The sequence below is a fragment of the Bufo gargarizans genome, chromosome 2 (genome assembly GCF_014858855.1).
Source record: "Bufo gargarizans isolate SCDJY-AF-19 chromosome 2, ASM1485885v1, whole genome shotgun sequence".
NCBI lineage: Eukaryota > Metazoa > Chordata > Amphibia > Anura > Bufonidae > Bufo > Bufo gargarizans.
In genome coordinates this window covers 196,564,235-196,591,602 of record NC_058081.1, presented here as the reverse complement: position 1 = coordinate 196,591,602, position 27,368 = coordinate 196,564,235, and the positions used below count along the sequence as shown (strand labels likewise).

General features: G+C 42.4%; 1 protein-coding gene across 2 annotated transcripts in view; it reads left to right on the top strand.

Annotated features, from left to right (window-relative positions):
- The window catches only part of RORA (RAR related orphan receptor A), a 503,282-nt gene extending 480,628 nt beyond the window's left edge, over nucleotides 1–22,654 (top strand). For both annotated transcript variants that reach the window (XM_044279864.1, XM_044279865.1), the window contains 8 exons: nucleotides 11,220–11,361; nucleotides 14,133–14,528; nucleotides 14,888–15,009; nucleotides 17,356–17,488; nucleotides 18,641–18,748; nucleotides 19,454–19,564; nucleotides 19,880–19,992; nucleotides 21,448–22,654. In XM_044279864.1, coding sequence (XP_044135799.1) covers nucleotides 11,220–11,361; nucleotides 14,133–14,528; nucleotides 14,888–15,009; nucleotides 17,356–17,488; nucleotides 18,641–18,748; nucleotides 19,454–19,564; nucleotides 19,880–19,992; nucleotides 21,448–21,612 — 1,290 coding nt within the window. In that variant the 3' untranslated portion in view covers nucleotides 21,613–22,654. The remainder of the gene's footprint in view (nucleotides 1–11,219; nucleotides 11,362–14,132; nucleotides 14,529–14,887; nucleotides 15,010–17,355; nucleotides 17,489–18,640; nucleotides 18,749–19,453; nucleotides 19,565–19,879; nucleotides 19,993–21,447) is intronic.
- Nucleotides 22,655–27,368: the final 4,714 nt, after the last annotated feature.

Sequence of the window (27,368 nt, the reverse complement as noted above, 5' to 3'; positions counted from 1 at the left end):
GGAGATCCTCCTGCTGCCTCCTTCATGTAAGTAAGAACGTGCGGGCTGGTGGCAGTACAGGGCATACAGAGAAGCCACCAGCCCGCCCAACGTGAATGCGAAGGGAAGTGCGGGCTGCCGGCATAATTTAGCATTTAGTGAAGCTGCCAGCCCGCCCGTCAGGTGCTGCTTAGTGCCGCGATGTATACGCGGGCTGGCAGCTTCACTGAAGGCTAATTAACTGAAAGCTGATTATCAGGGTAGGGCTTATTTTCGGTTAAAATTATAAATTTTTCTTTGAATTAAATGCTCTCCTTTGATGTATATTATATTAACCCCTTTGGGACCAGGCCAAAATTGTAAAGTCAAGGGGACATTTATTAAGACTCTGAGTTTGATTCGTTTCCCGTTGGTGTCGGGTGCACCACAGTTATTAAGAGGAGCATGCTTCTTAAAGGGAATCTCTCACCTGCACTATGCTGTCCTCACTGAGGGCAGCATAGTCTTGTGACAGACTCTCTGACTTCAGTGGTTTGTCACTTCTGTGCTGGCTGTGAGTACTTTTCTAGTACTGATTGATGAGACTCGCTGCCCCCCCGTCCTCCCCAGCCCCTACTATCACTACACTGGGGAGGCATGGTGGGCCAGTTTTTAGGTGTAGAATATAATAAATGTGCCAAGCTTTTTGTGGAAAAGTGGAGCTCTAAGTCACCAAGTTGCAAAATTTTGCGCATTGTGTGTGCCAAACTTTCCGACTCTTTGACACCCAGTTTTCAAGCTTACAGGGGATAATAGATGTCCTCTTATGATATATTTCCTCGCCGCCTTCCAAGGAGCCATAACTTTTTTTTTTTTGCTTTCTTTTTACGGAACAAATTGCACTTTTTGGTGGCACAATTTAATGATCCATGTAATTATAACTTGTAAATAAGTTTTTTGTTAAAAAGAAAAAATATGACATTTCTTTGTGGGGTTGTTTTTGTAGCTTTCATGACAGCCTTATACTGCGGGTCTGTGTGATTACGTTGATACCAAATTCATATGATTTTTATTATGTTTTACTACTAGTAAAAAAAAATGAAAACCTTTTCTAAAAAAAGTTACTTTGTGTTGCTATATTGTAACAACCAGGACTTTATTTTCCGTCTTGCATAACGGAAACCAGACGGATCCGTTATGATTGCCTATAAGACTTCTATTGTGATAAAAATGGAATGCCTCTTAAGGGATTCCGTTTTGACTTCCGTCTTATGGATTCTGCTATTTTCCGTTATAACCATGTTATAACGGAAAATAATAACATAATCCATAACGGTGATGTGAACTCACCCTAACTGAGTGGTTTGAAATGTTTAATACATTTCAGTTTTTTTTTTATATTTTTAAGAACAATTTGAACTTTTTTTTAACTTTTATTTTCAGTTTCCCTAGGGAACTTGAACATGCAATTGTTCAATCACTTATACCACATACTACAACAAATCATTATGGCAGTCTATAGTCAGTATATGTGAAGTCTTCCTATTAAGCCTTGCCCGTGGCAGACAGGCATGGCATGTGTAAGAGCCCCCCACAAGGCCTTAGGCCTTCATTCAAATCAATCGGAATCCTACAATTTTGCCATAAAGGGACAATCTGAGGTCAGAGGGAGCCCTCTTCCTCTGACTAATGGTTCTGATGCTGTGGTCACTATTGATTTTAGCATGTGACGCGTCAGGTTATCGGGATCGGAATTATCTCTGCGTGCAGTTGGAAGCTGTATTATGAAGCTGGCACCCACCATGTATGGAGTGAGCCCAACTCCAATATGCTGTAAGTGTCTAGCAAATGTTGCCAAGGGTTTAAAAAAGATCTAAGAGTAAGTATTGTTATTAAGTAAGTGCATCTTAGACAGGGTACTGGCTCTCGTTAAAAGGACCAGCCCTGAGTGGGGACTTACTGGAACCTCATGGGACCTCAGATCAAGACCCCCAATGTTAAGTAGACCCCAATAAGACCTCAGCTCAGACCCCAATGTGAATGACCCCCATTCAGACCTTAGATGAGACCCCCATGCCTCAGATGAGACCCCCATGACACAGATCAAACACTCATGTCTGCATTCACCGCTTCTCGATCCTCTGGAACTAATGAGCTCTTCGATAATGGAAGCTCTCATTAGTATGAGTGCGTCTTATGGGGCAAAAAAATTGGCTAATTAGGTTTTCACTGCAAACTGCTGGCAATTCATAAACTTCTGGTAGGAATAACAAAAGAAGAGCACAACACAGATTCATAAGAATAGATGCTCCAGAATTATTATTACATGGGGAATGCAGGTAGTTACTAAAACACAAATGTCTGGAGAGGTGACAGGTCCTTTTTAAGTTAACACCAGATATCTGCACCCTGGACAGACTAATCTATGTGATTTGTCTGTATTGTCCTGCCGTGGCGTGTTCTAGAGGAAGTCCTGTGTCTCATCATCTGCCCACACTTCTCCTTCCACCATCAGAGTGGCAGCCGCTGTGTCTGACCAAAATCTACATCAGAATGAAAGCGATTAGAAGAGCTCGTATCAGATGGAGACTTGAGAGATGTGTAGGAAGATATGTCAGCAGTACTGTCTTTAGATATTACCTACCTTGTTCCTTCTAAAAGGAAAGTGCTTAGAAGACCCATGCAGATGTACACAAATCAGATCCATGTAACACGAGCTTGCTTCTTAAAATACTATGCTTTATGAACCCAAAAGCCTCTTCCTGTGTTATGGAAATGCCTGAATGCTTTTTACATGCTGCATAGTGTTTTGGTATTGATGTCCTGTAACATGGTGACCCACTCATTCAACCTACCTGCATCAGTTCTGCTGGGGATGCTAGTTGCAGGCTTTGTACATAGCAACTCCAACAGTGGCACCCATGGATCATGCACATGCAGCAGACCGGGGCGCACGTGAGTGTGGGTGGCCGGATGGGTGCAATAGTCAGTTTCCTGAAGTTCCCTGGGCCAGCCTGTAGTGAAGGGCACACCGGTTCTTCCCTTCGGGCAAACTCCGGTTCTGGGGTCCTCTTGCTTGATGGCAGTAGAGGTGCTCTTGATGTTGATATTTTACGGTGTGAAGCACGGTCCTTGTTGTGTTGACGCCAGCACCTTGAGGTGAAAATGTAGGATAGAAATAATAGGGGAAATATATCAAACTAAGGTAATGTGGAACTGGCTTAGTTGCCCATAGCAACCAATCATAATCCACCTTTCACTTTCCAAAGGAGCTGTGAAAAATGAAAGGTGGAAGCTGATTGGTTGCTATGGGCAACTAAGCCAGTTCTACTTTACACCAGTTTCAGAAATCTGCCTCAATGAGTCCAGGTTAAGGGCCCATTCACACGACCGTATGTACGGATCCGTAGCCGTTCCGCAATTTTGCGGAAGGTCTGCGGATCCATTAATTTCTATGGGCGCTCAAAAGATGTGTGCCGTCCGCATCCGTTATTCAGTACCGCGGCTCCGCAGAAAAGATAGAACATGTCCTATTCTTATCCGCAATCGCGGACAAGAATAGGCATTTTCTATTATGGTTGCGGACATGTGCGATCCGCAAATTGCGGAACACACATGGCCAGTGTCCGTGTTTTGCGGATCCGCAAAGCCATACGGTCGTGTGAATGGGCCCTAACAGCAAATTCTTTACTGAAGTTTCAGATGCAGACAGTTCAGGACAGGTCTTATTTGTTATAAGAAATGCATTCTCCTCAGATACAGTTCTCACAGCAGCACAGATAACCATAGGCCAAACCAGTGTCTCTTTAAATGTTTTAAGCAATGTCCCTTAGGCCACATTCACACAAATGTGCCTCAAAACACGGATACCGGCCATGTGCATTCTGCATTTTGCGGAACGCAAAGGACTGGTGCTATATAGAAAATGCTTATTCTTGTCCTTGATTGCAGACAAGAAGAGGACATGCTCTATATTTTTGTGGGGCCGCGGAACGGAACTACGGATGCGGACAGCACACGGTATGCTGTCTGCATCTTTTGCGGCCCTATTAAAATGAATAGGTCCGCACCTGTTCCGCAAAATTGCGGAACGGATGCATACCCATTCATATGGTCCCGTGAATGAGCCCTTATCCTGCACTTCTCTAGCTGACACTACACACAAGCATCCAGGCATGGGTCAGGGGTGCACCACCAGTGAGGCCAGGTGAGGTGATTGCCTCAGGCAGCACCAGGTAGGGGCAAGAGGGGGGCAGCAGAAGGGCCATGGGGAATGAGCACTTTCATTGTAGCAAAGGGGTTAGATTAAGAAATTGGCATGGGGAGGGGGGGGCGTTTCAGTTTTCGTCTCAGGCAGCAGAAAGGCTAGGTGCACCCCTGCACGGTGTGTACACTTTACTTCTGGCAACCAACAGGGCGGTTCTCTCTAACGACAGGCAAACTCTTCTGCTCCATTATTTGACAGGTGGCTTATCCACTCTTCCACTGTGGGATGTGGAGGTACATACAGGTAGGCCAAACTATATTTGGGTGTGCTTAGGCACCAGAGGCTTCTCCTGAACACAGATGAACCACATACAGTCCCCTCTATCGGACTTCCACTACACCTCTCTATTATTTGGTCTGCTTTTGGTAGTTGTTCCGTTCTCCTTCAGGTTTCCCCCTGGCTGGTACCTGGGTCCAGGGATGGCTAGGGTGTCAGCTTCACATCTTTGTGCTTCCTCTAACACTGCGCTGTCTCTGTCTGAACTGGTTTATTGGATTAACACACTGAACTGTACGCTATGCTGACTCACGCCTCTCCTTATATAGAGGGTGACACCAGCCCCATCTAGCGGTGTCTCTGAGATATGGCCTAAAAGTACCATGTGCTTACAGAAATGCACAGTGAATACCTACATGACAATATACTTTTGCTCTTTGCAGTATACGCAACTTCTAGGAGCAGGATGCTGCACATATAAAGCTTATTTTACTTGTTACTTTTCAGAAAGGATGTAAGGCCTGATTCAGACGGCCATATTGTGTGCTGTGTGCTGTCCATTCAGCTCCGAGACTCAGAAATAAATGCTGCTACACCAAAGTCTGTTTTTTCCCCCACAGTGACCGAAGATCCATGCAGAGAACTTAAAGGGAACCTGTCATCAACTTTATGGTGTCCATACTAACGGCAGCATAAAGTAGTGACAGGTGAGATGATTTCAGCGGTCTGTCATTTATAAGTTAAAAGTAAGTGGTTGCCGAGAACTAACATCACAATCATTGCAGACAGGGCCTGGAAAAGAGTCCCGGCCACCTGAGAAGAGTCCTGGTTACTCATGAATTCCTGCCCACCTGCTGATGGCCGACAGTCTTCTACCTAGTTTTCTCCCTTTCTCTCTAGGAGAGAACTGCCAATCATCAGCAGACGGGTGAGAGAGCAGGAGATATGAATAACCAGGACTCTTCTCGGGTAGAACTGACTCTTCTCAAGGCCTGGTCTGCAATGATTATGATGCTGGTTCTCAGCAACCACTTACTTTTAGCTCATGAGTGACACACCGCTGACATCAGCATTTCTGTCGCTACTTTATGCTGCCCTCAGTGAGGTCAGCATAAAGGTGATGACAGGTTCCCTTTAAAGGGAATGTGTCATGAGAAAATTACCTACTGTTTAAATCACATTTTTATGTTTAACATATTTTGAAAGAATTTTTGATGATGGTTTTTGATTATTTTTAATTTTCCATGTCAATATTTATATTTAAACAAAAAACATATAACCTTGTAGTTTTCACACTGGCCACTAGGCCTAATAATAAGCGCCACTTCTTGTTCTGTACAGATCATGTCACTGCAGTTACCTGCTTATCTGTCATTCTAATCCTTCCTGACATTATATCACCTCTGTGTATAGATAAGACAGAATCCATAATTCCCAATAGGTGATTGTCACATGTTATCTATTCTTTCCTTGTACAATGACCTCTGCACAGAACAGGTCTAGAAAATTCTCCCATAGAAGTCAATGAGATCCCCTCCTGACCATTGTGTCTATGGACAATGGGGCTGCCATAAAGCAATTTTCTCAATGCCCTCTAAATGCTGTTAAGAACAGCTCAGGCAAGATGGCCGCCCATAATCATGTTCAGGAAATAGAATTAAAAAAAAATGTGGAATCAGAAAATAAAAACAGGTTTAAAAAAAAAAGTATATGCGTTGTTATCTGGTTCGTACTGGCAGAAAAAAAAAATTTGTGACACATTTCCTTAAAGGCATGCACTACTTTGGTCTGTTTGTCTTGGAACATGGGCCTGGAGACCATTGGAGATAATTGTCTCCAGCGGTCACCAGATCTGTCTCTTATGTGGACATATGGACCTCACTGTAGCATCCATGGGTTGCTGCTAACAATTTTTTATGTTAATGTTGTCTGAATCAGGTTTACGTTTGACATTTTGGATCTGATGAAACCAGTTTCCCTGTAATGGGAATAGTTTCACTGGAAAAATATGCTTTTCCTGTCCCATTACTATTTATAGGCCGCTATTATATAATTATGGTGCTCAGAACGTTCATTTTATTAGAGCAGCAGATAATTTATCTTTCCTACAGATATGACCATGCTGTACATTTACTCAGAGCAGTTACTGCCACAATCGGCACTTTTCTGTAAGATGTCTACTTCTCTGTGCTTAAAGGGGTTTTCCAGTTGGTAAACCCCTATCACTTCCACTCCAGGACTTGGGTTCCTGCTGGTCTCTACTTCCTGGTCCCTCTTAACACATAGAATATGACCACTCTGCCAATCACGGGCCACAGCATTTACCCTCAGCTCATGAGGGGTCGTTTCCTGTGTGTTAAAAAGGACTTAGAAGTAGGAGCCAGTGGGCCACTGGAACAAAACAGCAGGAGATTGTTGAGGTGGATGTTCACTTCTTTTTTTTTTTTTTTTATGCCATTCTGTACCATCAAAAAATGATAAATCACCAACTAGACAACCCTTTTAAATGAAATCTGTCACCCCGATTTTGGACTATTATCTGAAGTAATACATGTGTAGTACTGCAGATATGGAGCTCAGATCAATGCCCCCCAATCCCCTGCTGTTAGCACTCAAAGCTGCACTGAAATACATTGTTAGGACTGCTGTGCTATTCTAACACAATAAAGAGGACTCATGTGCTCATGCACAACAGTCCTAACAATGTATTTCATATTAATGTATTTCAGCGCAGCTCTGAGTGCTGACAGCAAGGGAACTGGGGGCAGAAGGAAAAAAATGTGATCTGGACTCTTTATGTACAGTGCTACTCTTACGGTAGATAATGGTCCAAAATCAGAGTGACAGATTCCCTTTAAGAGGTGCACTTCAGTGATCATACAAAGGGTTGTTTCGGGTATCGATACGATTCCGGGATTTGTCTTTTATCGATACTAGGCTGTTTGCCACATCTGAGGGGTTAACTGCCGCTGATCGCAGCGCCCTGTCAGAAGTCGAATGCCAGCAATGTGTTTCTGCTGCCGGCTGTATATGTATATTAAACGTTAATTATCATTGGTGGCGCAGTGCGCCCTACCTCCCCCTGTCCCCAGTATTAAAAACATTGGTGGCGCAGTGTGCCCTCCCCCCCTCCTCTCCCCAGTATTAAAATCATTGGTGGCAGTGGTCACAGAGTCCCCTCACCTCCTCTCATTGGTGGTGCAGTGGCAGCTTCTGATCGGAGCCCCAGCTGTGTAATCCTGGGGCTCCGATCGGTTACCATGGCAGCCAGGACGCTACTGAAGCCCTGGCTGCCATAGTCTGCTCCCTGCTGCTGTGTGTACTATGCACAGGGCAGTAGGGAGAGTGTGAAGTCCTATTCACCCTGATAGAGCTCTATCAGGGTGAATAGGACAAGGGATGAAAAGATCCCAGGTTCTAGCCCCTTGGGGTGGAAATAGTTATTAAATAAACTGTAAAAAATAAAATAAAATATTAAGTATAAATCACCCCCTTTCCCAATTTTACACATAAAATATATAAACAATAAATAAATAAAATATTACATATCGCCACGTCCGAAAAGTCAAAATTATTAAAAAAATATCTCCTATGCGGTGAACTCTGTAAAAGAAAAAAAAGAAAAGAAAAACTGCGCATTCCATTAAATGCGGAATGCATACGACTTTTTGGGGCATTTTTTTTTTCTAATGGTATCGAGTATCGCAGTATTTTTTATGGTATCGAAACCGAATCAACGTTTTTGTATCGAAACAAACCTAGATCGTACTAGGTGCTCTGAATGTCAGGGTGAATTATATGTGACTAAGGCCAGAAAATTGCAACCTAGAAATGTACACAGGATAAGGAAATACACTTTGTTACAAAAGTTTTTGCCAGAGAATCACACACAAAGAACAGACTCCATTAGTAATAAATAGTCGTACACAAAGGAAAAACTAATTGGAATAAATAGAATAGCCTAAACAGTACCAAGTGGAGTAAAGAATGCCATAAATAGGTGAATATTTGTAACCTACAAAATTCCAGGAGTGACCCTTCAAATAACATGTCTGCAGACCCAAATGGTGATGGTGAAACGCATGTTGGTCTGTATACACGCTATTTTTATGTGTATCCCTATTAATCACTAATATCATTCAGAATATCATTTTGGCTTCCATGTTTGTGTGCCAGGTATTATCTAGTCTCCATATATTCTACATCCTCCAGATAGATCGGTAGGTGACCAACAACTGACACCTCCACAATCAGTTGTTTTAGGGCCACAATGGAAACTATACAATATCGGTCATCAATAGCTGTAGCCCAGAGAACCCCTTTAACGATATCTGTTTTAATGGCTTTTTCTAATTATTTCACTCTGGGCACATTTTCTGTAAGTACTAATCCTGTAGGTAGTCTTGGTTATAATTATCCTTTGGAGCCCAACTTTAATAGGTGTTTCAAACCAGAATATGTTCTATAAAAAACTTTTTAGGTCACGTTATCAGACTACGGATCCCCTCATGGTCCCGAACGGATAAAAGCATTGGTAGAAAGTATTCTTTTAAGTATTAGCCTTCTACACTGGTATAAATTGATGTACCCCTGACCTTCAACTTGTTGGCCTTAATTGACATGTGCATACCATGCTAACATGGAACTCAAGCTGATAATGATAATCTATAACCAAATATCTCTGGTCTTGAATTGGCTGTGTCTGTAACCATCGAGATTAGGACTGGCCCTCATGGCTGGGAAAGATGAAGAAACCCGTCAAAAAGGCCTACATTTTAATTGCTGGTCCTATTTGAGAGATTAATGAGCCAGAGGATTCTGCCACAGCCAGCCATAAATCACAGAGCTTTCAGAGAGTCTCCTTGTCACCCACCGGAGCGGAGACTTCTCAGCATGGCCGCTGGTACAGAGAGGCCTGGCAGCTGGCAGCTGCTTTCTTGTAATTAAACAGCCAATGAGCAGCTAATTAAGACATATGTGTATACAGGAGTGGAAGTGGATATGGTAATGAATTGAAGAAGTCTATTCATTAGGCAGGAATTGTCAGAAGACTGCAGGGAGGCCTGGGTTATCCCATGCCTTATATACCCACACTGATGTGGTGGGATTGGACAGACGTGGAGGGAGGATTCACCTAGAGCTCTAGATTTCTCATGGGTAACATGCACAACAGGTGCAAAGTATACATCCACAAATGTTATGTACGTACATATACTGATAGATAGACTGAGAGATAGATAGAGATAGGAGATAAAGAGAGATAGATAGGCTCGGTGGTTAGCACTGGTGCCTTGCAGCGCTGGGAACCTAAGTTTGAATCTGATCAAGGACATCTTCATGGAGTTTGTATGCTCTCCCCATGTTTGCGGGGGTTTCTTCTGGGTACTCCAGTTTCCTCCCAGGGGGGGGGAGCTAGAACTGACTGGGCCCTACAGCAAATTTTTGCATCCCCCCCCCATAACCATCCTGGCATTGCATATGTGTGCATATGTAAGAGTGGGTTCACATCACGTTTTAGCCATTCGTTTGACGTATATACTGAGAAAAAAGGGATACAAAAACATAGCACACTGCGCTTTTGTATCCTGCATAGTCCAGTAAAAAAAAACGTATACTTCTTTTTACAATGGAACTCTATGATGACGGATGCCACTAGTATCAGTCTGAGGCACCCGTTGACATATACGTTTTTTGTATACATTAAACGAATAGCAAAAACGTCATGTGAACCCAGCCTTAGTGTGCCAAAATAAGCATTAGTACACTGTGGAGCAGCAGGGCAGAGAGGGGAGGCTGCCATGTCATGTACGCTATAGTATAGAAGGCTGACAGAACGCATCGCCTGGTCCTGGTGGTCAGTGGTGAGGACTGTGTTTTACAAGGATCATTGTACAGTATAATATACTGGAATCGACAGTGTATATACTGTAAAGATATGAGCCCTACCCCCGAATAATAATACATTAAAGTGGCTATATATTACCAACATACAGAGACTAAATAATATTGCTATACTGGATAATAGCTCATACTATGACTGGATAACAAACCCTGTAACATTATAGCCCCTTACCATGACTGGATAACACTGTGATATTGTGACTGGATAACATTGCCCTACAGTGACTGGATAGGACCACCCTACAGTGATAGGATAACACTGCCATACAGTGACTGGATAGGACCACCCTACAGTGACAGGATAACACTGCCATACAGTGACAGGATAACACTGCCATACAGTGACTGGATAACACTGCCATACAGTGACTGGATAACATTGCCCTACAGTGACTGGATAGGACCACCCTACAGTGACTGGATAGGACCACCCTACAGTGACAGGATAACACTGCCATACAGTGACTGGATAACACTGCCATACAGTGACTGGATAACATTGCCCTACAGTGACTGGATAGGGCCACCCTACAGTGACAGGATAACACTGCCATACAGTGACAGGATAACACTGCCATACAATGGATAACAGGCTATAAGGGGCCACCGTACAAGGTAAGAATAGGGGCATAATGCAGGGTATGAAGGCATAGTACAGGTTAGGGGCACATTCATGTGACCCTGTGACGTTAGGAGGTCCTTATGGTGCGTGCGATTCCAACACTACCATAATGAGAGGGAGAAGAGCGAGACAAGATAGTGTCTGTAAAGAGCTGCAGAATATATTACTGCTACATAAATACAATAAATATTATCTAGATATTAGATAGAACCTCTTGTCCATTTGAGCAGAACTTTAGATTATCTTTCTTTCCAGGGTTTCTTCAGACGAAGCCAACAAAGCAACGCCACATATTCATGTCCACGGCAGAAGAACTGTTTGATCGACAGGACAAGCAGGAATCGATGTCAACACTGTCGGCTGCAGAAATGCCTTGCTGTGGGAATGTCACGTGATGGTAGGTGACAGCTGTAATGTATTTATTGCTTAAAAGTAATCAGAAGTGGTGTGATTTTCACAGCTCGTGTGATTGTCACGTTTACACATAGTATATTTTTTGCCTACCTGTCTGCACTTAGGGCTCAGGGTGTGGGAAATCGGATGGCGTTTTTCATAATAAACTAAGGCTAGTTTCACTCTAGCATTAAAATCTACCTCTGCCAGAACAGCCTGCCGGTGTTAATTGTACCATAGCCGGAAAAGACGGGGGCAGCACTAGACCCCATTAACTCTAATGGGGCCCGGCAGGGATCCGGCCTGTTTTCCGGCATTAGTGTCTGGATCAAAACTGGACAAAAACCTGTGTTTGCTGTGATTTTTCCATTAATGCCTGAAAAAGGCTGGATCCCCGCCGGGTCCTATTATAGTCAATGGGCTCCAGTGGGGAAAGGCAATATGCGGCTATGCCTCTGCTAGAATAGCATGCTGGAAAATTTTAACTCTAGTGTGAAACTAACCTAAGCAATAATTGTTATGGTTCATTTTATGTTTAATTGCTAAAAATTTCACAGAGAAGCAGAGTGGAGGATTGGCGTGGTAGTGGCTCTGGCTGCAATATTCATTCACAGTAGCAATCCTCACACTGGGGCGGGCAGTGATAGGAGGGCACACCCTTTATTCCCTCGGCGCACACCCTGATGTTGGGGCTCCTTCTTGATGGTAGTTGAAAAACCCTTGGTGTTGTGAGTGTTGGATGGGTGCACGGCACAAGGTGTAGGTGCTGTGGCCAGCGAATGGTACTGGAGTCAGTAACCAACACTAAAGTGCAGAATGGGATTCGTAGTACATCATACAGTATCTAAGCACAGTTCCAAGCAACTGACAGTGCAAACCTTCCCAGATAGCAATGTATGGATATAGGCCAGGATGAGGATTGTGGTATCCCTTTCTTCTATCTCTCCAAAGTCAATTTCTGCAGAATCTAAGGCTGTAAAGATTATTCTTGCAATGGTGGCTGTAATTCCCAGCTGAGGGGTATAGGAGCGTATACAAGTGTGTAGGGTGTCTTAAAAATGTCCCTCGCACTGCAGTAAGTTTCTGTCAGGCTCAAACAGCAAATACCTTAGTGACCGACTCCAGTGCTCGGCCATGCAGATTCGGCACCTTCTAGTTATTTCTTTTCTCTCTCCGGAGCACTGTGAAGAAGGGATGTGTTTCTCTCCGTGGATATCTCAGAGGTAGTGGTTCTCTGCAGTTCAGGCCTAGTACTCTGAGAAACTGACTGAATGAATGGGGGCAGATCCAAGTCCATCTTCTAGAACCCTACAGGGACAGAGTCAGGATTATTGACCCCCAACCGATCCATAGAGTAGTGCATAGAGGGTACATTACAAGACATTAGAACATTAAAGGGGTTATCCAACCCCTATAATGCCCCCCAAAATGCCCGGGCACCACATATAGATTATATTTACCCTGCTCCCTGGCACCCGCATCGCTTCTGATGCTCCCACGGCCGCCACTGCATCTCCTTGTCAAAACACCCGGCAACGGAGGGGCCATCCAATAGCAGGCCACAATGGGATGAGCCTCCCTAGAATGGGTGATGCTAGGAAGGCTTGTTCCTGTCGCGGGCTGCTATAGGCTGCCCTGCCCCACCCCCACCTCGTCGCCGGATGTTTTTATCTGTGCCACAGTGAGATGCAGCGTTGGCCATGTGGGCATCGGGGTAAGTATAACCTGTATGTGGTGCCCAGGCATTTTGGGGAGCATTATAGGGGTTGGATAACTCCTTTAAAAACCATTATGCAGCAACAAATTGCTTGTATCCTATTTCGAGGTACTGCATTCACATTTGCAGCGGTTCTTTAAAGCTATTTCAGCAGTTAACTTTATTCAGATAACATTCAATTTAGGTAACCTAGGCTGTGATCACCTGTGTGCTACGCAGACAGAAGATTTGAAAAAACAAAAATATCTAGAAAAATCGGATTTTTGCTATATGCTTTTTTGCCCACACGTAATGTATAATGATGTAATGTGGCAAAAACTGTCTGTAAAAATACATGTGTATGTCCTACAATTGGGCGGTTTATGAGAGTTTTCTGTGCATACTATACGTCGGCAACTATGTGAATACGCCCTAAGGCCGTGCTTAAATTAGTGCTGTGCATTATTGCTGTTTGTCCTGCATTGAACAGAATGTTCAGAATGTTCAAAAAGCAGCCGGCTCAGTGGTTATTATTATTACCTTGGGCTACTAAAATGTAATCTATTCAGGGCAACATGTGCATAGAGTTTGTATGTTCCCCCTGTGCTTGGGCTTCCTCCAGATACTCTGGAACCCCGCCTTACTCCAAAAAGATACTGATAGGTTAATTAGCTTAATATGAAATTGGTCCTGATAGACTTATATTAGAGTGTGTGCCCAAATGGGGATAGGAACATGTGCGTATGCATTTTCAGCCCTGCACAATATGTAATAGTCAGGCGAGGGGAAGGTATCAGTATTTTGTGAATCTGTTGTTTGCGAACCAAAATACGGCCACAGCTGTCAGCATGAAGCCTTAGGTTTACAGTGCAGTGCTCATCATAACCAGTAGGGGGCAATCGCTCTGTTTTGCATATGTTAAGATTTTTTGAATTGCCCGGTAGTGAAAGTTTGCAGTCCTTCCAGAGGGTACGCCCCTTATCATTAATATAAAGCTATACTCATCGTTCATCAGAAATGTGTTTCTGAATGCCAGCGTTACCCCATTCATATCCTGCTTGTCAATTTTCTCTGTGCAGCTGTAAAGTTTGGCCGGATGTCCAAGAAGCAGAGGGATAGCTTATATGCCGAGGTGCAGAAACATCGCATGCAACAACAGCGAGACCACCAGCAGCAGCCAGGGGAGGCAGAACCACTGACCCCTGTCGGATACGGCCTGACTCCTAACGGGCTGACAGAGTTACGGGATGACCTAGGGGGATACATGGAAGAGCACACGCCAGACGACGGCAAAAATGAGTCCGCAGTAAGCAGCTTCTACCTAGATATCCAGCCATCCCCAGATCAGTCGGGCTTGGACGTCAATGGCATCAAACCAGAGCCTCTCTGTGACTACACCCCCCCATCATCCTTCTTTCCCTACTGCTCATTCACTAACGGAGAGACTTCCCCGACCGTATCTATGGCAGAACTTGGTGAGTAAAATTTAGACTCCTTCCCTTATTCTCTATGGAATTGGTCATACGTGGACATACCCTTTGTATATATTTAAAAATAACCACTGTTTTAGAGCTTTTCTTTTTTGATCGCTAGGATTAAGAATCAGGGGTTTTATGCATTGATCAAATTCAATGTATTTTTCCTGTTTTGATCATTGTTACGTTTTATAGCATATAATAGATCAATTTTTAGGTAAGGCAAGCAGTCTGAAGAGTGTCCTCAAGTCGCCGGGTTTCCTTTTAATTTTAAACCCCCTTACTTCCAAAGGTCACAGTTTAGAGGACGCCTTGCTTGTCACGTAGATGCCCTGACTCCTTTTCTTTCTCATTGTCAGAACATCTTGCTCAGAACATCTCGAAGTCTCACATGGAAACCTGCCAGTATTTGCGCGAGGAGCTGCAGCAGATAACATGGCAGACCTTTCTCCAAGAAGAGATTGAAAGTTACCAGAGCAAGGTACACAGTGGGCATGGGCTTCTAGCTTTAGAGGAAACTTGTCACCAGCATCCATGCGACAGGTTCCCTAAAAAAGAAATGTCCCTTATAAAATAATTATGAGTATGAAGTATGAGTGTTTCCTCTAAAGGGAACCTGTCATCAACTTTATGCTGCCCATACTAACGGTAGAATAAAGTAGGGACAGGTGAGTTGATTTCAGCGGTCTGTCACTCATGAGCTAAAAGTAAGTGGTTGCTGAGAACCAGCCTCATAATCATTGCAGCCCAGGCCTTGAGAAGAGTCAGATCTACCTGAGAAGAGTCCTGGTTATTCATATCTCCTGCTCTCTCACCCGTCTGCTGATGATTGGCAGTTTTCTCCTCGAGAGAAAGGGAGAAAACTAGGTAGAAGCCTGTCAGTCATCAGCAGATGGGCAGGAATTCATGAATAACCAGGACTCTTCTCAGGTGGCCGGGACTCTTTTCCAGGCCCAGTCTGCAATGATTGTGATGTTGGTTCTCGGCAACCACTTACTTTTAACTTATAAATGACAGAACGCTGAGATCAACTCACCTGTCTCTACTTTATCCTGCTGTTAGTATGGGCAGCAGAAAGTTGATGACAGATTCCCTTTAAGGCCTCGTTCACACTTCAGTGTTTGGTCAGTGATTTCCATCAGTGATTTGTGAGCCAAAACCAGAAGTGGAGCCTCCACAGACATGAGGTAGAAGGGAAAGATCTGCTCCTGTTCTGTGTTTAGAGTTGCACCTGGTTTTGGCTCACAAATCACTGATGGAAATCACTGACTAAACACTGAAGTGTGAACAAGGCCTAAAGGCGTTTTCCAAGTTATTTATATTGATGGCCTGTCCTCAGGATAGGTCATTAATATCAGATCGGTGTTGCCTTCCCTTCATTGTTTACTTCGACATCGCAGCTGTAAGCAGGTGTAATTACAAGCTCTCCTATTCATTTCAATAGGATGGCTTGTTCTTATACACTTTGAATGGGAACGAACCGTCCCATTGAAATTAATGGAACGGTGTCGGTGTAATTACACTTGCTCACTGCTGCGGTTGCGATGGTGAGCAGGTAAACAATGAAGGGGAGGCTGCCTTGGCATGACGCACACCTTCTCTTCAACTAGCTGATCGGCAGGGGTGCCAGGTGTCGGTCCCCTGCCGATCCGATATTGATGACCTATCCAGAGGATAGGTCATCGCTAAAAATAACTTGGACAACCCCTTTAAAGATTACTTTAAAGATGTCTCCTGACCTGTCTGTGTTAGTAACTACTTGCATTCCCCATGTAATAATTCTGGAGCATCTATTCTTATGACCCAATGATGTTCTATTCCTTTATTATTCCTTCTAGAAGTTTATGAATGAATTGCTAGCAGTGTGTAATGAAGGTCCAGATGGGTGTTACCCATTGGGGATGTGTCCCTGCACAGTTTGACACTGGCAGCACTGATTGGATAGTGTCAGACTGTACAGGGACACAGCCCCAACTGGTAGGACCCATCTGGACTTTCATTGCAAACTGCTAGTAATGTATTCATGACTTCTAGAAGGAATAATAAAGGCAAAACATAACAATACAATAAGTGGCAAAACATACAGTCAGTAGATGTTCCAGAATTGGTATTACATGGGGAATGCAAGTAGTTACTTAAACAGACATGTCGGGAGAGATGATAGGCCCTCTTTAAGGTACATCCACATGGAATGGAAATGCTGTGGATTTTGTGTCTGAAGATACGGCCGGAAAATCCAAAATGGAACACAGTGGTCGCAAAGTGAGACTTGAAGCAAATCTCATCCACATGCTGCAAAAATTTCCACATAGGAATTGACCTGCACTGCTGTTTTTTAAGTCTGCAGCATGTCAATTTTTGATTCAGATTTTCACCATCCAGATTTGGCTGCTATCAATGTAGAGGTTTAATATCCACCACAAATCTACAGCAAAGTCCACAAGTTGGAATTGTACTTTTCCACTACGTGTGAATGGACCTTTATGCTTGACCTCTATTGGTAAAGCTGAAAAACACATGCAAAATTGGCACCAGATCTGCCAGAGAACTATGCTAGGGAAATCGGCATTACTATGGAAATGGGCATTACCTCTTGAAACGCCTTTTTATATAGTGTATAGTGTTCTAATAGCTTTTGCCCTGAATGAACATTACTGTCTGTCCAAGCTGTACCAAAACATTTCTGCTTGAGGCGGCCATTTGTAGGACACTGGTGCCCCCCAGTGGAATAAGAAAAGTATTACACAAAGTTTACAGAACTGTAGTCATATGCAATGTACATAGATTAGGAAACCTATTGAGTGTTGCTTTGTGTCTCTGTATACAGCAACGGGAAGTTATGTGGCAGCTTTGTGCAGTAAAAGTCACAGAGGCCATACAGTATGTGGTTGAATTTGCCAAACGCATTGATGGGTTCATGGAGCTGTGTCAGAATGACCAGATAGTGCTGCTGAAAGCAGGTTTGTATTTACAAAACAATATATAATAATACGTGTATAAATATATAACATGTAATCAAAAATTATACCAACTTAGAAAGGAGTTTTAGAACTGGCCAGGCAGTGCCGCTCTGCCAAGCACCCACTGGCACCCTAGCTTACTGTTACTAGAGCCTCTAATCTATGAACTCATTTAAAGATTTCTATCTTGTCTTAACACCTTGAATTACCCAGGCCAGAATCTCTAGATGTCAACTTGTCATACATAATAGTATTTGCATTGTGCTCATTCTAAGGCTACTTTATCACTTGCGTGTGTAATTCCGGGATTGAGATCCGGCAGAGGATCTCAATACCACAATTAGGATAATCTGTTTTGATTTTGCACATCAGGATGCATCCGTTCCGTTAGGATGCGGTTGTGTGAAATCAAAACGGGAAAAAATGGATCCGTCACTACATACATTGGAAGTCAATGGGTGACGGATCCAGTTTTACAGGCTCCTAAAAAAACTGATCCGTCACCACTGACTTAGGCCTCATGCACATGACCGTTGTGTGTTTTGTGGACCGCAAATTGCGGATACGCAATACACGGATGGCGTCCGTGTGCATTCCGCAGATTGCGGAACGGCGCGGACAGCCATTAGCATAACTGCCTATTCTTGTCTGCAAAACGGAGCAACGGATATGGAAAGCACACGGAGTGAATAGGTCCGCATCCAAGCCGCAAATACTGTGGCTCGGATGCGGACCAAAACAACGGTCGTGTGCATGAGGCCTTACATTGTATTCAGTGACGGGTCCGTTCTTTTCTGTTTGCAGCTTGCAGCGGTTTTGTGTCCGGTCACAAAACGCGATGCTGCTGGAACAGAAGGCATTCGGATGCATCCTGAACCGATCTCTTTCCATTCAGAATGCATGGGGACAAAACGGAAGCTCTTTTTTTTTTGGTATTGAGATCCTCTGCCGGGTCTCAATCCTGGAAAACAACGCAAGTGTGAAAGTAGCCTAATCCCTAAAAAATGTACAATATTCCAAGTTACCAATCCATGATGAGAATGTCAGTATGTGCTGTGATGACTTATGTACTTTGTCTACTTTCAGACCATTAACTTGTAACAACTGTTGAACTCCTGACCATCATTACAGAGCGTTATTTTGTTATTCCAGGCTCATTGGAAGTTGTCTTCATCAGAATGTGTCGTGCCTTTGATTCTCAGAATAACACGGTGTATTTTGATGGTAAATACGCAGGCATAGAGGTCTTCAAAGCTTTAGGTAAGAGTCTTTAACTAAACAATGTAATGTGAAGATCATGGATTCCACTTTCCATATTATCCTCACGGTAGAAGACCTATACATATAGTAGACTGTAGACCGACTTAGCATATTGGCCATTTAAAGGTGTGTCTGGCTGTATACATTTTTTTTTTAAAAAAGGCTCCCCATGGTTTACTATAAGTCAATGTTAACCTCACCAATTCCCCGTGGTTCTCATTCCAACTCCTCATGGTCCCCCACAAGCCCGCTCAGCCAGTCGTTGGCAGTTCTGGCATATCAAAAGGCTAGCAGGAAGCAGGGACTAGCAGGGACTATGAACCATTTTAAAGCTGCAAAGTGTGCATCAGTGCTTAGATTTTGGTATTCTGATCTGGCATAGGAACAGAATTCTAGAATCGGCGGATCCAGCATATGCCGGACACCCCCACCGCAAATGTGAGCCTAGCCTTCCAGCCTTTTGGTATGCACAATAAGTAAGAGCATGTGATGGGCTGTCCATCCTTATTCAGGCCTTGTTTCTACTGCAGGTTTATTACAAGAGTACATAGTTTGTCTTTTGTTTTGTGAGTGGGGGAAATATAGTCTTTTAGGTATTACTATATTTTAAATACTGGTCAAGTAGTTTCAAGAAGAATGCAATATGTCTGATATATCTGCATGTGTCTTATTATTTGGAATCTCTCATCCCCTCTTCCACTGCAGGTTGTGAGGACTTCATGAGCTTTGTGTTTGAGTTTGGGAAGAGTTTATGTTCGCTGCACTTGACGGAGGATGAAATTGCTCTATTCTCTGCCTTTGTGCTCATGTCAGGAGGTAAGTGTACAAAGGCCATCACTTAGTTAAAGCAGGAATTCTACTTCCTAAAGGGGCTAACCCAAAAACAGTCCCCATATGAATGGAGCAGTTCTGCACATGTCTGCCCACTGCTCCATTCACTTATCTGGGGCAGTGATCCTACATTTATCACCACTCCTGTGGATAGGTGATTGGGATTGTAAACTGACTATGTGGGAAGGCCACAATTGTTAGTTTTCCTCCCACTAGGAAAATCAAATTACAAAAGATGACTTCAAGTTTAAGGGGATATAGACAACATTCCAAACACTGACCATGTAATATTTTTTGAAGATCGCTCATGGCTGCAGGAGAAATTGAAGATCGAGAAACTCCAGCAGAAGATCCAACTCACACTGCAGCACGTTCTTCAAAAGAACCATCGTGAGGATGGAATCCTAACAAAGGTATCTTCATGCCCCCTTCATCAAACCTTCTGTTCTTCAGGGCACGAATCAGCCAGTTAGAGGTTGTAGGAAATCTGTGCACCACACACCATTGCTGTTCTAACATGACCCCTTGTGCCAACTAGGACCTTATCATTCCTTGTTCACACTCCCCTTTCACTCTCGGAAGTATCAGAAGTCAGCTAGGCTCATATTGATGATGACAGCCTCTGACTAGCTTTTCTCTTATCCCCCATGCTTTAATCTTGCTTCCTACTTTATCATGTGTCTGCTGTCCCGTCATGCCTTATAGCAGTGAGATGTGTCCTGTCATCAGCAGATCATGTGACACTAACCACACCCCTTGTTCTTACCAATGACACGTCCTACTTAAAGGGAACCTGTCATTGGGATTTTGTGTATAGAGCTGAGGACATGGGTTGCTAGATGGCCGCTAGCACATCCGCAATACCCAGTCCCCATAGCTCTGTGTGCTTTATTTGTGGAAAAAAAAGATTTGATACATATGCAAATTAACATAAAGGAGTCATATCTTACTTGTGTGACCAGAGAGGAGTCATATTTTCAAGCTCTGACTCATCTCAGGTTAATTTGCACATGTATCAAATTGTTTTTTTTTACACAATAAAAGCACACAGAGCTATGGGGACTGGATATTGCGGATGTGCTAGCGGCGATCTAGCAACCCATGTCCTCAGCTCTATACACAAAATCTCGGTGACAGGTTCCTTTTAAGGCTCCAATGCAGGACGTAACCTACAGCAACTGAAATCAAAATGGATTTGCCCCATGGTGCAGTGGTGGGTTAATAACTTTAGAATAAGGCAGTTTTGATAAATGGTGGTATTTGGGGAAAGTGATACAACAGCAATATCTGTAATACGGGATACATTTATATTAGTGGCACAACCCCTTTAATGACCTATCCTAAGGATAGGCCTTCAGTTTTAAAGCCCCAGTTAACCTATAGTTATTATGGATGATGCACTGTAGAATCCACTCTCTAGAACAGGGATGCCCAACCTGCGGTCCTCCTGATGTTACAAAACTACAACTCCCAGCATGCCCGGACAGCCTACAGCTATAAGCCTACAGGAGGGCATGATGGTAGTTGTAGTTTTACAACAGCTGGAGGGCCGCAGGTTGAGCATCCCTGCTCTAGAACAACTTCTTTATTACTACATGGTTACTTGTAGCAATTTCTTCTAACACTGTATACATTTAGTCTGTGGGCATTTACTCCAAACAGCAGTAGACAGCAAAGCGTCTAATAAGCTAATAATGGACACAGTATGTCAGCATGGGTAATATAAAGCTAACCTGCAGCAGAAAGTAATTAGGCTATTTATGTTGCCTGGTATCTTTATGGTTTTGTATAATTAAACTCCAGGGGTTGATATTGTTTTTTTGTTTTTTTTTTGTATAATAAAATCTTTGATTTTTTTTTTTCCCCAGTTAATATGCAAAGTCTCCACCCTGCGCGCGTTATGTGGGCGTCACGCAGAGAAACTCATGGCGTTTAAAGCAATATATCCAGACATTGTGAGACTTCACTTCCCTCCCCTCTACAAGGAACTTTTTACCTCTGAATATGAGCCAGCCATGCAACTGGAGGGATAGAAGAGTCTGTGGTTGACACCTGGAATACACAGCCCTTTCATGAGAGTATAGTCGTGCGCGCACTCGTGTATGTAAACATGGGGAAGAGGAACCAAGACACTTTACGCAAATCTGGGTACTGGAGGAGAGGGCGAGGGGTGACATGCAGAGACATTTGACCTTGACCTCTCACCCTCCCGCCGGGGATATTGTTTACAGGATGTTTTTGGAGAGAGTTTAAGGACCAATCACAAGGCAGGCTGGTAAGAGAGCCACACCTGCATTTTTAACCATGAGACTTCTGAGGTCTCTAGCAATACAAGCAAAGTAATATTTATATATATATATGTATTACAGGGTACTTGGGCATGAACATTTATATGGCTAAAGAGATCTTGTTTAAGTGTAGGGGCCGGATGTAGGCTTCTTCTGGTCTGTTTTAATATGGCACTTTTTTGTTTTGCACCTTTTTACTAATTCCTACTGCTCTTCTCCCTATGTTTAGTGAATTGTGTTTTTTGTTGTTGTTTGTTTTCTTTTTGTTTGTTGTTTTTTTTTTCTTTTTAATTTGTATTTTTCTGTGCACATCAGGAAAATCGAGACTTAGTGAAAAAAGCAATAGATCTTTGGGAGTGTGTCGGAGCGGTTCCTGCTGCTGTTTTTTGAGGGATTGGTTTAGGGAAAGGCTGGTCCAAATAAGCTGTTTACGGTTCTCATGAAGATGGTACCTACAGGATTTAACCTTGGCCCTATGCCATGACAATGGGATCTGTAACCAGCCAGGTGTTTGAATATGTAAAGGAACAGTTGGTGTGTAACACTGCAATAGGATGGACAAGGCACATCTGCCGCTGATGCTACATGTCTCATTGTGTCACCTTGCATCACCATTACAGAACAACCTTGTTGAAATAATGCAAATTCCTCCTCGTCAGATATAACTTCACGGTTTTATTACCACTAAAATGTATATAGGCAAATATGGACTAGCAGCCTATCGTAACTCTAAACTTTAAAGGGATCTGTCATTTACAGATACGCCTTTATGTGCTTATCAATCTTTTCCAGCCCCTGAAAAACAGCTTTTTATAATTATACAAATGAGTTGAAAAGAGCCAAAGGGGCTGCACTTATCTGTGATGGAGCCTACCTGCGCCCATACGAACGAAGCCCCTGGAAATCTCAGGCAGGCGCATGCGCAGTTCAGTTATTGAAGCTGCTGCCAGCAGCAGATGGAGCAGGCACACACACAGAAAGGAGATATGTGCCTGCTCGGAGGAATAGTATAGTATAGGCGAAGGCTAAGCTCATCTCCAGCTTGGATCAGAATAGGATATGCTTTAAAGTTCAGCATAAAACAGCTGAAGTGTGAATGACCGCATTGATTACAATGGGGTATGTGTGCCCTCCATGACTAGTCTGTGCAGACTCAAATAGCACATGGATGGGATCATCGTCCATCAGAATGGAGCCTAAGGCTTCTTTCACATATGTGGTAGCTCTCTACTGGATCAGCACGCTGGAGCTCTCTTGATCCGGCATAGCCAGATGTTACCACATCGCCCGCCAGCCCCATTGACAAAAAAGAAATTGTGTGCAACGGTTTTTATCCAGCCAATTCCTGATATATTTGCGGATCTCCACCGGATCCCATTATAGTCAATGGGGCCAACAAGTAAGATGATCTTTTTCATCAAATTTTATTACCATTCTGATATCCAAGCTAGGAATATCAATAATCAACTGATAAATCTCAATCGTTAGTCATCATAACTATGAAATCTCATGTCATACTTAAGAGGTGCCACTAGTTCTTGAAGGGAATGTATGACCTATAGATAGTTTTTTTTTTTTATATTTACATGATTATTAGGGCAGCCATCTTGCCTAGGCTCCCATTAGAGCATCCACATATAGGATCATGTAGACAGTAGATGTTAATTGACATCTGTGTAGAGGTGCACAGAGGTGGAGTAGATAAGTTGTGTCATCACCTATCGTGAATGGTGGATCCGGTGTTATCTATATTTAGGTGTTATCTGTCATTGTGATCCTACCAGTGACTGCTAAGAAATGATCTGTTCAGAACAGGACATATCAAGGTATTATTAGGCTTAGTGGCCAGTGTTAAAACTGCACGATTTCAGGATTTTCTTTTACTTATATAGACATGGAAAACAAACTCTTAAAAATATGTTTGGCGTAAAAACTTGATTTAAAAAAAGTGGGTCATTTTCTGATGACATTCCCATTGAAAACCCAAGTAAGGAAACTTAAATCTTAACATTAACACTTTATCTAAACATTTGTGAAAAAATTATTACAATAATTATAATTGTAAGAATTTGAGTGTAAATGACTACATAACTACATAACCCATGAAGTAATATTTCACTTTACAAAGCAAACAAGTATACCAAAATACTAGTCTATACTTTATAAAAATACATTGAAAGCTCTGTTAAAGTAGCTGCTACACACAGTTCGGTGTCCTGGGAATAAGTCACATTGGGCCAGATTTATCATTAGCTCAAGTCAGAATAATGGAGTGAAAAAGTCGCAAATTTTTGCGCAATCGCTTAAACTGCGCAAAAATTTGCGACTTTTTTCTGCTCTGCATTATGCTCGCCAGTTTTCTGAAAGTGGACGTGTTTTCTTATGTAAATGAATCTCTAGACAGATTTACTATTGGGACTATTTAAAAAGTCGCAAAAAAGTCGCAATTTCACTCCAGTGAGGACCATGCTTATCTTATGAGACTTTTTAATAGAACATGCGACTTTTTCATAAAAACGTGCGACTTTTTCGTAAAGATGTGGGACTTTTGTAAAGCTGCTTACTGACGGATAAACTGCTACCGTCAAACCACATTTATTACAGTCTTAAAGGGCCGTTCATAAATCTGACTTGGCTAAAACTGACTTTAGCCATATGTGAAAGTGGAGTGAGCTGTCAGAGTCATGATAAATCTGGCCCATTGAGTTTTTACTAATGACTTTGACCTCTCCTCACATTTACCAGATCCCCATGAATTGCAAAACAGCATTATATACTCTTCTATGCTGCTTCTTTGCATATAAAAAAAATCTTCTAGTGTTTTACATTGCAGTTCTGGTGCTACACATTAAAGCTCATTACAAGATTATGAATGCAGGTTACAGGAGGCACTGGCAGTGGGAAAATAGTATGTAAAGAGGAATCTCCCAAAGAAAGAGGAGCATGTCGCTAGCTTCACCTTCTAGAGGTGGATCCCTATGAGTCAGTGTCTGACTTTGTAACAAGCCTTGGAACATATCAAGGAAAATGGCTTGGATATATTTCCTTGTTGCTTTCAAAGGCTTATTAAAAAGACGGACATTGACTCGCATTGTAAAGAGTAGAGTGTTCTGATATTTAAGATATATTTCTAAAGCTGTAAGCCACAAAAAAGAAAAAGAGCAAGCCAAAAAATATTGTATTCATACAAAATCACAAATGTATTAAAAATATTATTGCTGTACTGTGTTTCAGTGCAGATGGCATAACCGCATCAATCTGCAGCAATTATGCAAAGTGTCAACCCATCATAACCCATAGTACTTGATGGGCACTGTTCCTAGGATTGGGGAAAGTGCTTAAAAATGTATCTCTACTTTCATTATGTCACCCATTGACCTTCATGAAAAAAAATGGATCCAGTAAGAAAATTATCCCTTAGAAATGAAATAGGATTGGTCAAAGGGTCCAATATAATGTAATAATATCTACGAGTTGAAAACAATTATATACTACACACTGGTTTTACGATCACGGCTTTCTCAAGGGCATAAAGTATAAAGTCCTGTGCCACATCATCCCCTCGCCACTTTCTAGAACAACATCGCAGATTTAGACAGATTTAACAATCCAAATACATATTGCTCGTACATTTGGTACCAATTAAAAACCTGCACAGGTACAACATTCTGGGATAAAATAAAGCTGCCCCAGTGTGTTTTCTATTCTTTTAAATGTTGTGGCTATTTTCCTTGGGGGCAGCCATATTGAAGACGCTCATCCTTCTTGCTGCTGCTTGTTTACCAACTTCAGCGGTAATGTGCAGGTATATGGCACAGGACCGCTGCAGCTAATCACTGTCCTCAGCCATAGAGGACGGTGATTGGCTGAAGCAGCCACGTGCCATACGCTTTCATGTCACCTTATTAGTAAACAAGCAGATGGACCTGAGGTGATGGAGAAAAGACAAGTGTACCCTCATATTTAGTATTTTATAACTTGGAAGCTACAGAAGAATCACACATAGCTCATAGTGCTATGCTGTTTCCATAGCTCATTTTTACTTGTTTGGGACCTACTTAAACAATAAGCACAGCCATCTCAGCTGTCTCCATAGCTATGCCCTATGCCTAAGAATAGTATGTTGATCTAAGCCATGAATGACTGAGATTGGAATACCAATTTAAATCCATGTCCTCTAATGAGATGACTCTGCTGGCTGTGTTCCAGTCTACGCAACAAAGCTGAAAAGTAAGCTGCAGAAAACAGGAAATGTCCGAATATTCCTCCAGTGAGGAAGATTTTTTTAATTTAATGAAAACCACTTGATTTGACCATGTCAGTATACCAGCATCTGTTTTTTGGGGCCAGAGATTAGTGCATTTTATGTGAACCATCTGTTTGGAGAAACCAAATTAGGATCCAGGAAAGAAAAGACTGACACTAACATGCTCTACCATAGTGCAGTCAACAACATCAGGTTGTCAATTGCTCTGCATTAGACCGTGTTGCTATCCACCTTATGGTATTATAATGGCTAGTAGTTCTGTCCCCGTACCGTACCTTGCTTTGTGACACAATGACACAGAAAGGATGTACTGGCTGATGGCTTCAGTGTTGATTGTACAATCCCAAACAGCTATGTCCATTTAACTGTTGCAGTTGTGTGTCTGTGTGTATGTTCTGGCTGCTTTAAGTGTTAAGATGCGTATAATTAAAGTGGGGATGGGATAATATTACAATATTTAATACAGAGCCTGGACCACTTTAGAAAGCATAATAATAAAAAAAAAGTATATTTTTTTAACCCTTGTATAAATATTTAAAGGCACTTGAACTATTCCTGCAATAAAAATGTGATTTGTTTAGCGGTCATAATGATAAACAGATTTTTTTGTAATGTGAAAAAGTTCCAAAACGAAACAATTATTGTAAAATTTTATAAGAAAAGGAAAAAAAACATTCAAAAGCTAAAATTTGTATTTTCAAGAACTCTCTCTGGTTTAAAAAAAATGTAAAAAAAAAACCTAACAAAAAATGTTTAAGTTTCATAAATGTGCCATAGCCAAAATGTCACTTAGTGGTATTTCGATGTTGTTCTAATAGTGTTAGTGTTTCGGTTAATGTGCTGTGATGGATATGCTGCGATAAATACAAGGACTGAGCGCAAAGCTAGAATTTCAGTATACACGTGTGGAATCTTAATTAGACTGCTTGACAGAGGGTTTCCAGATACGATTTAGATCTTTACATAATTTACAGTATAGGTATAGGATGACCTAAACAGCATAGAATAATAGCTTTATTACCCTTATTACTACACCTCGCCTGATCTGTAGTGCTGACAGTCCCTCTTTAAAGAAAAACTCCACCGGTTTTGAGAAGACCTGCAATGGAGGTTCTTGAGGGAGCTTTCAACACAGATGTGAACAAAGCCTAAGCAATACTGCAGCTTCTCTCCCTCAGTCAGACATTACTAAGCAATAAAAGCAGGAACTCCCTAGAAATAAGTGCATTGTATA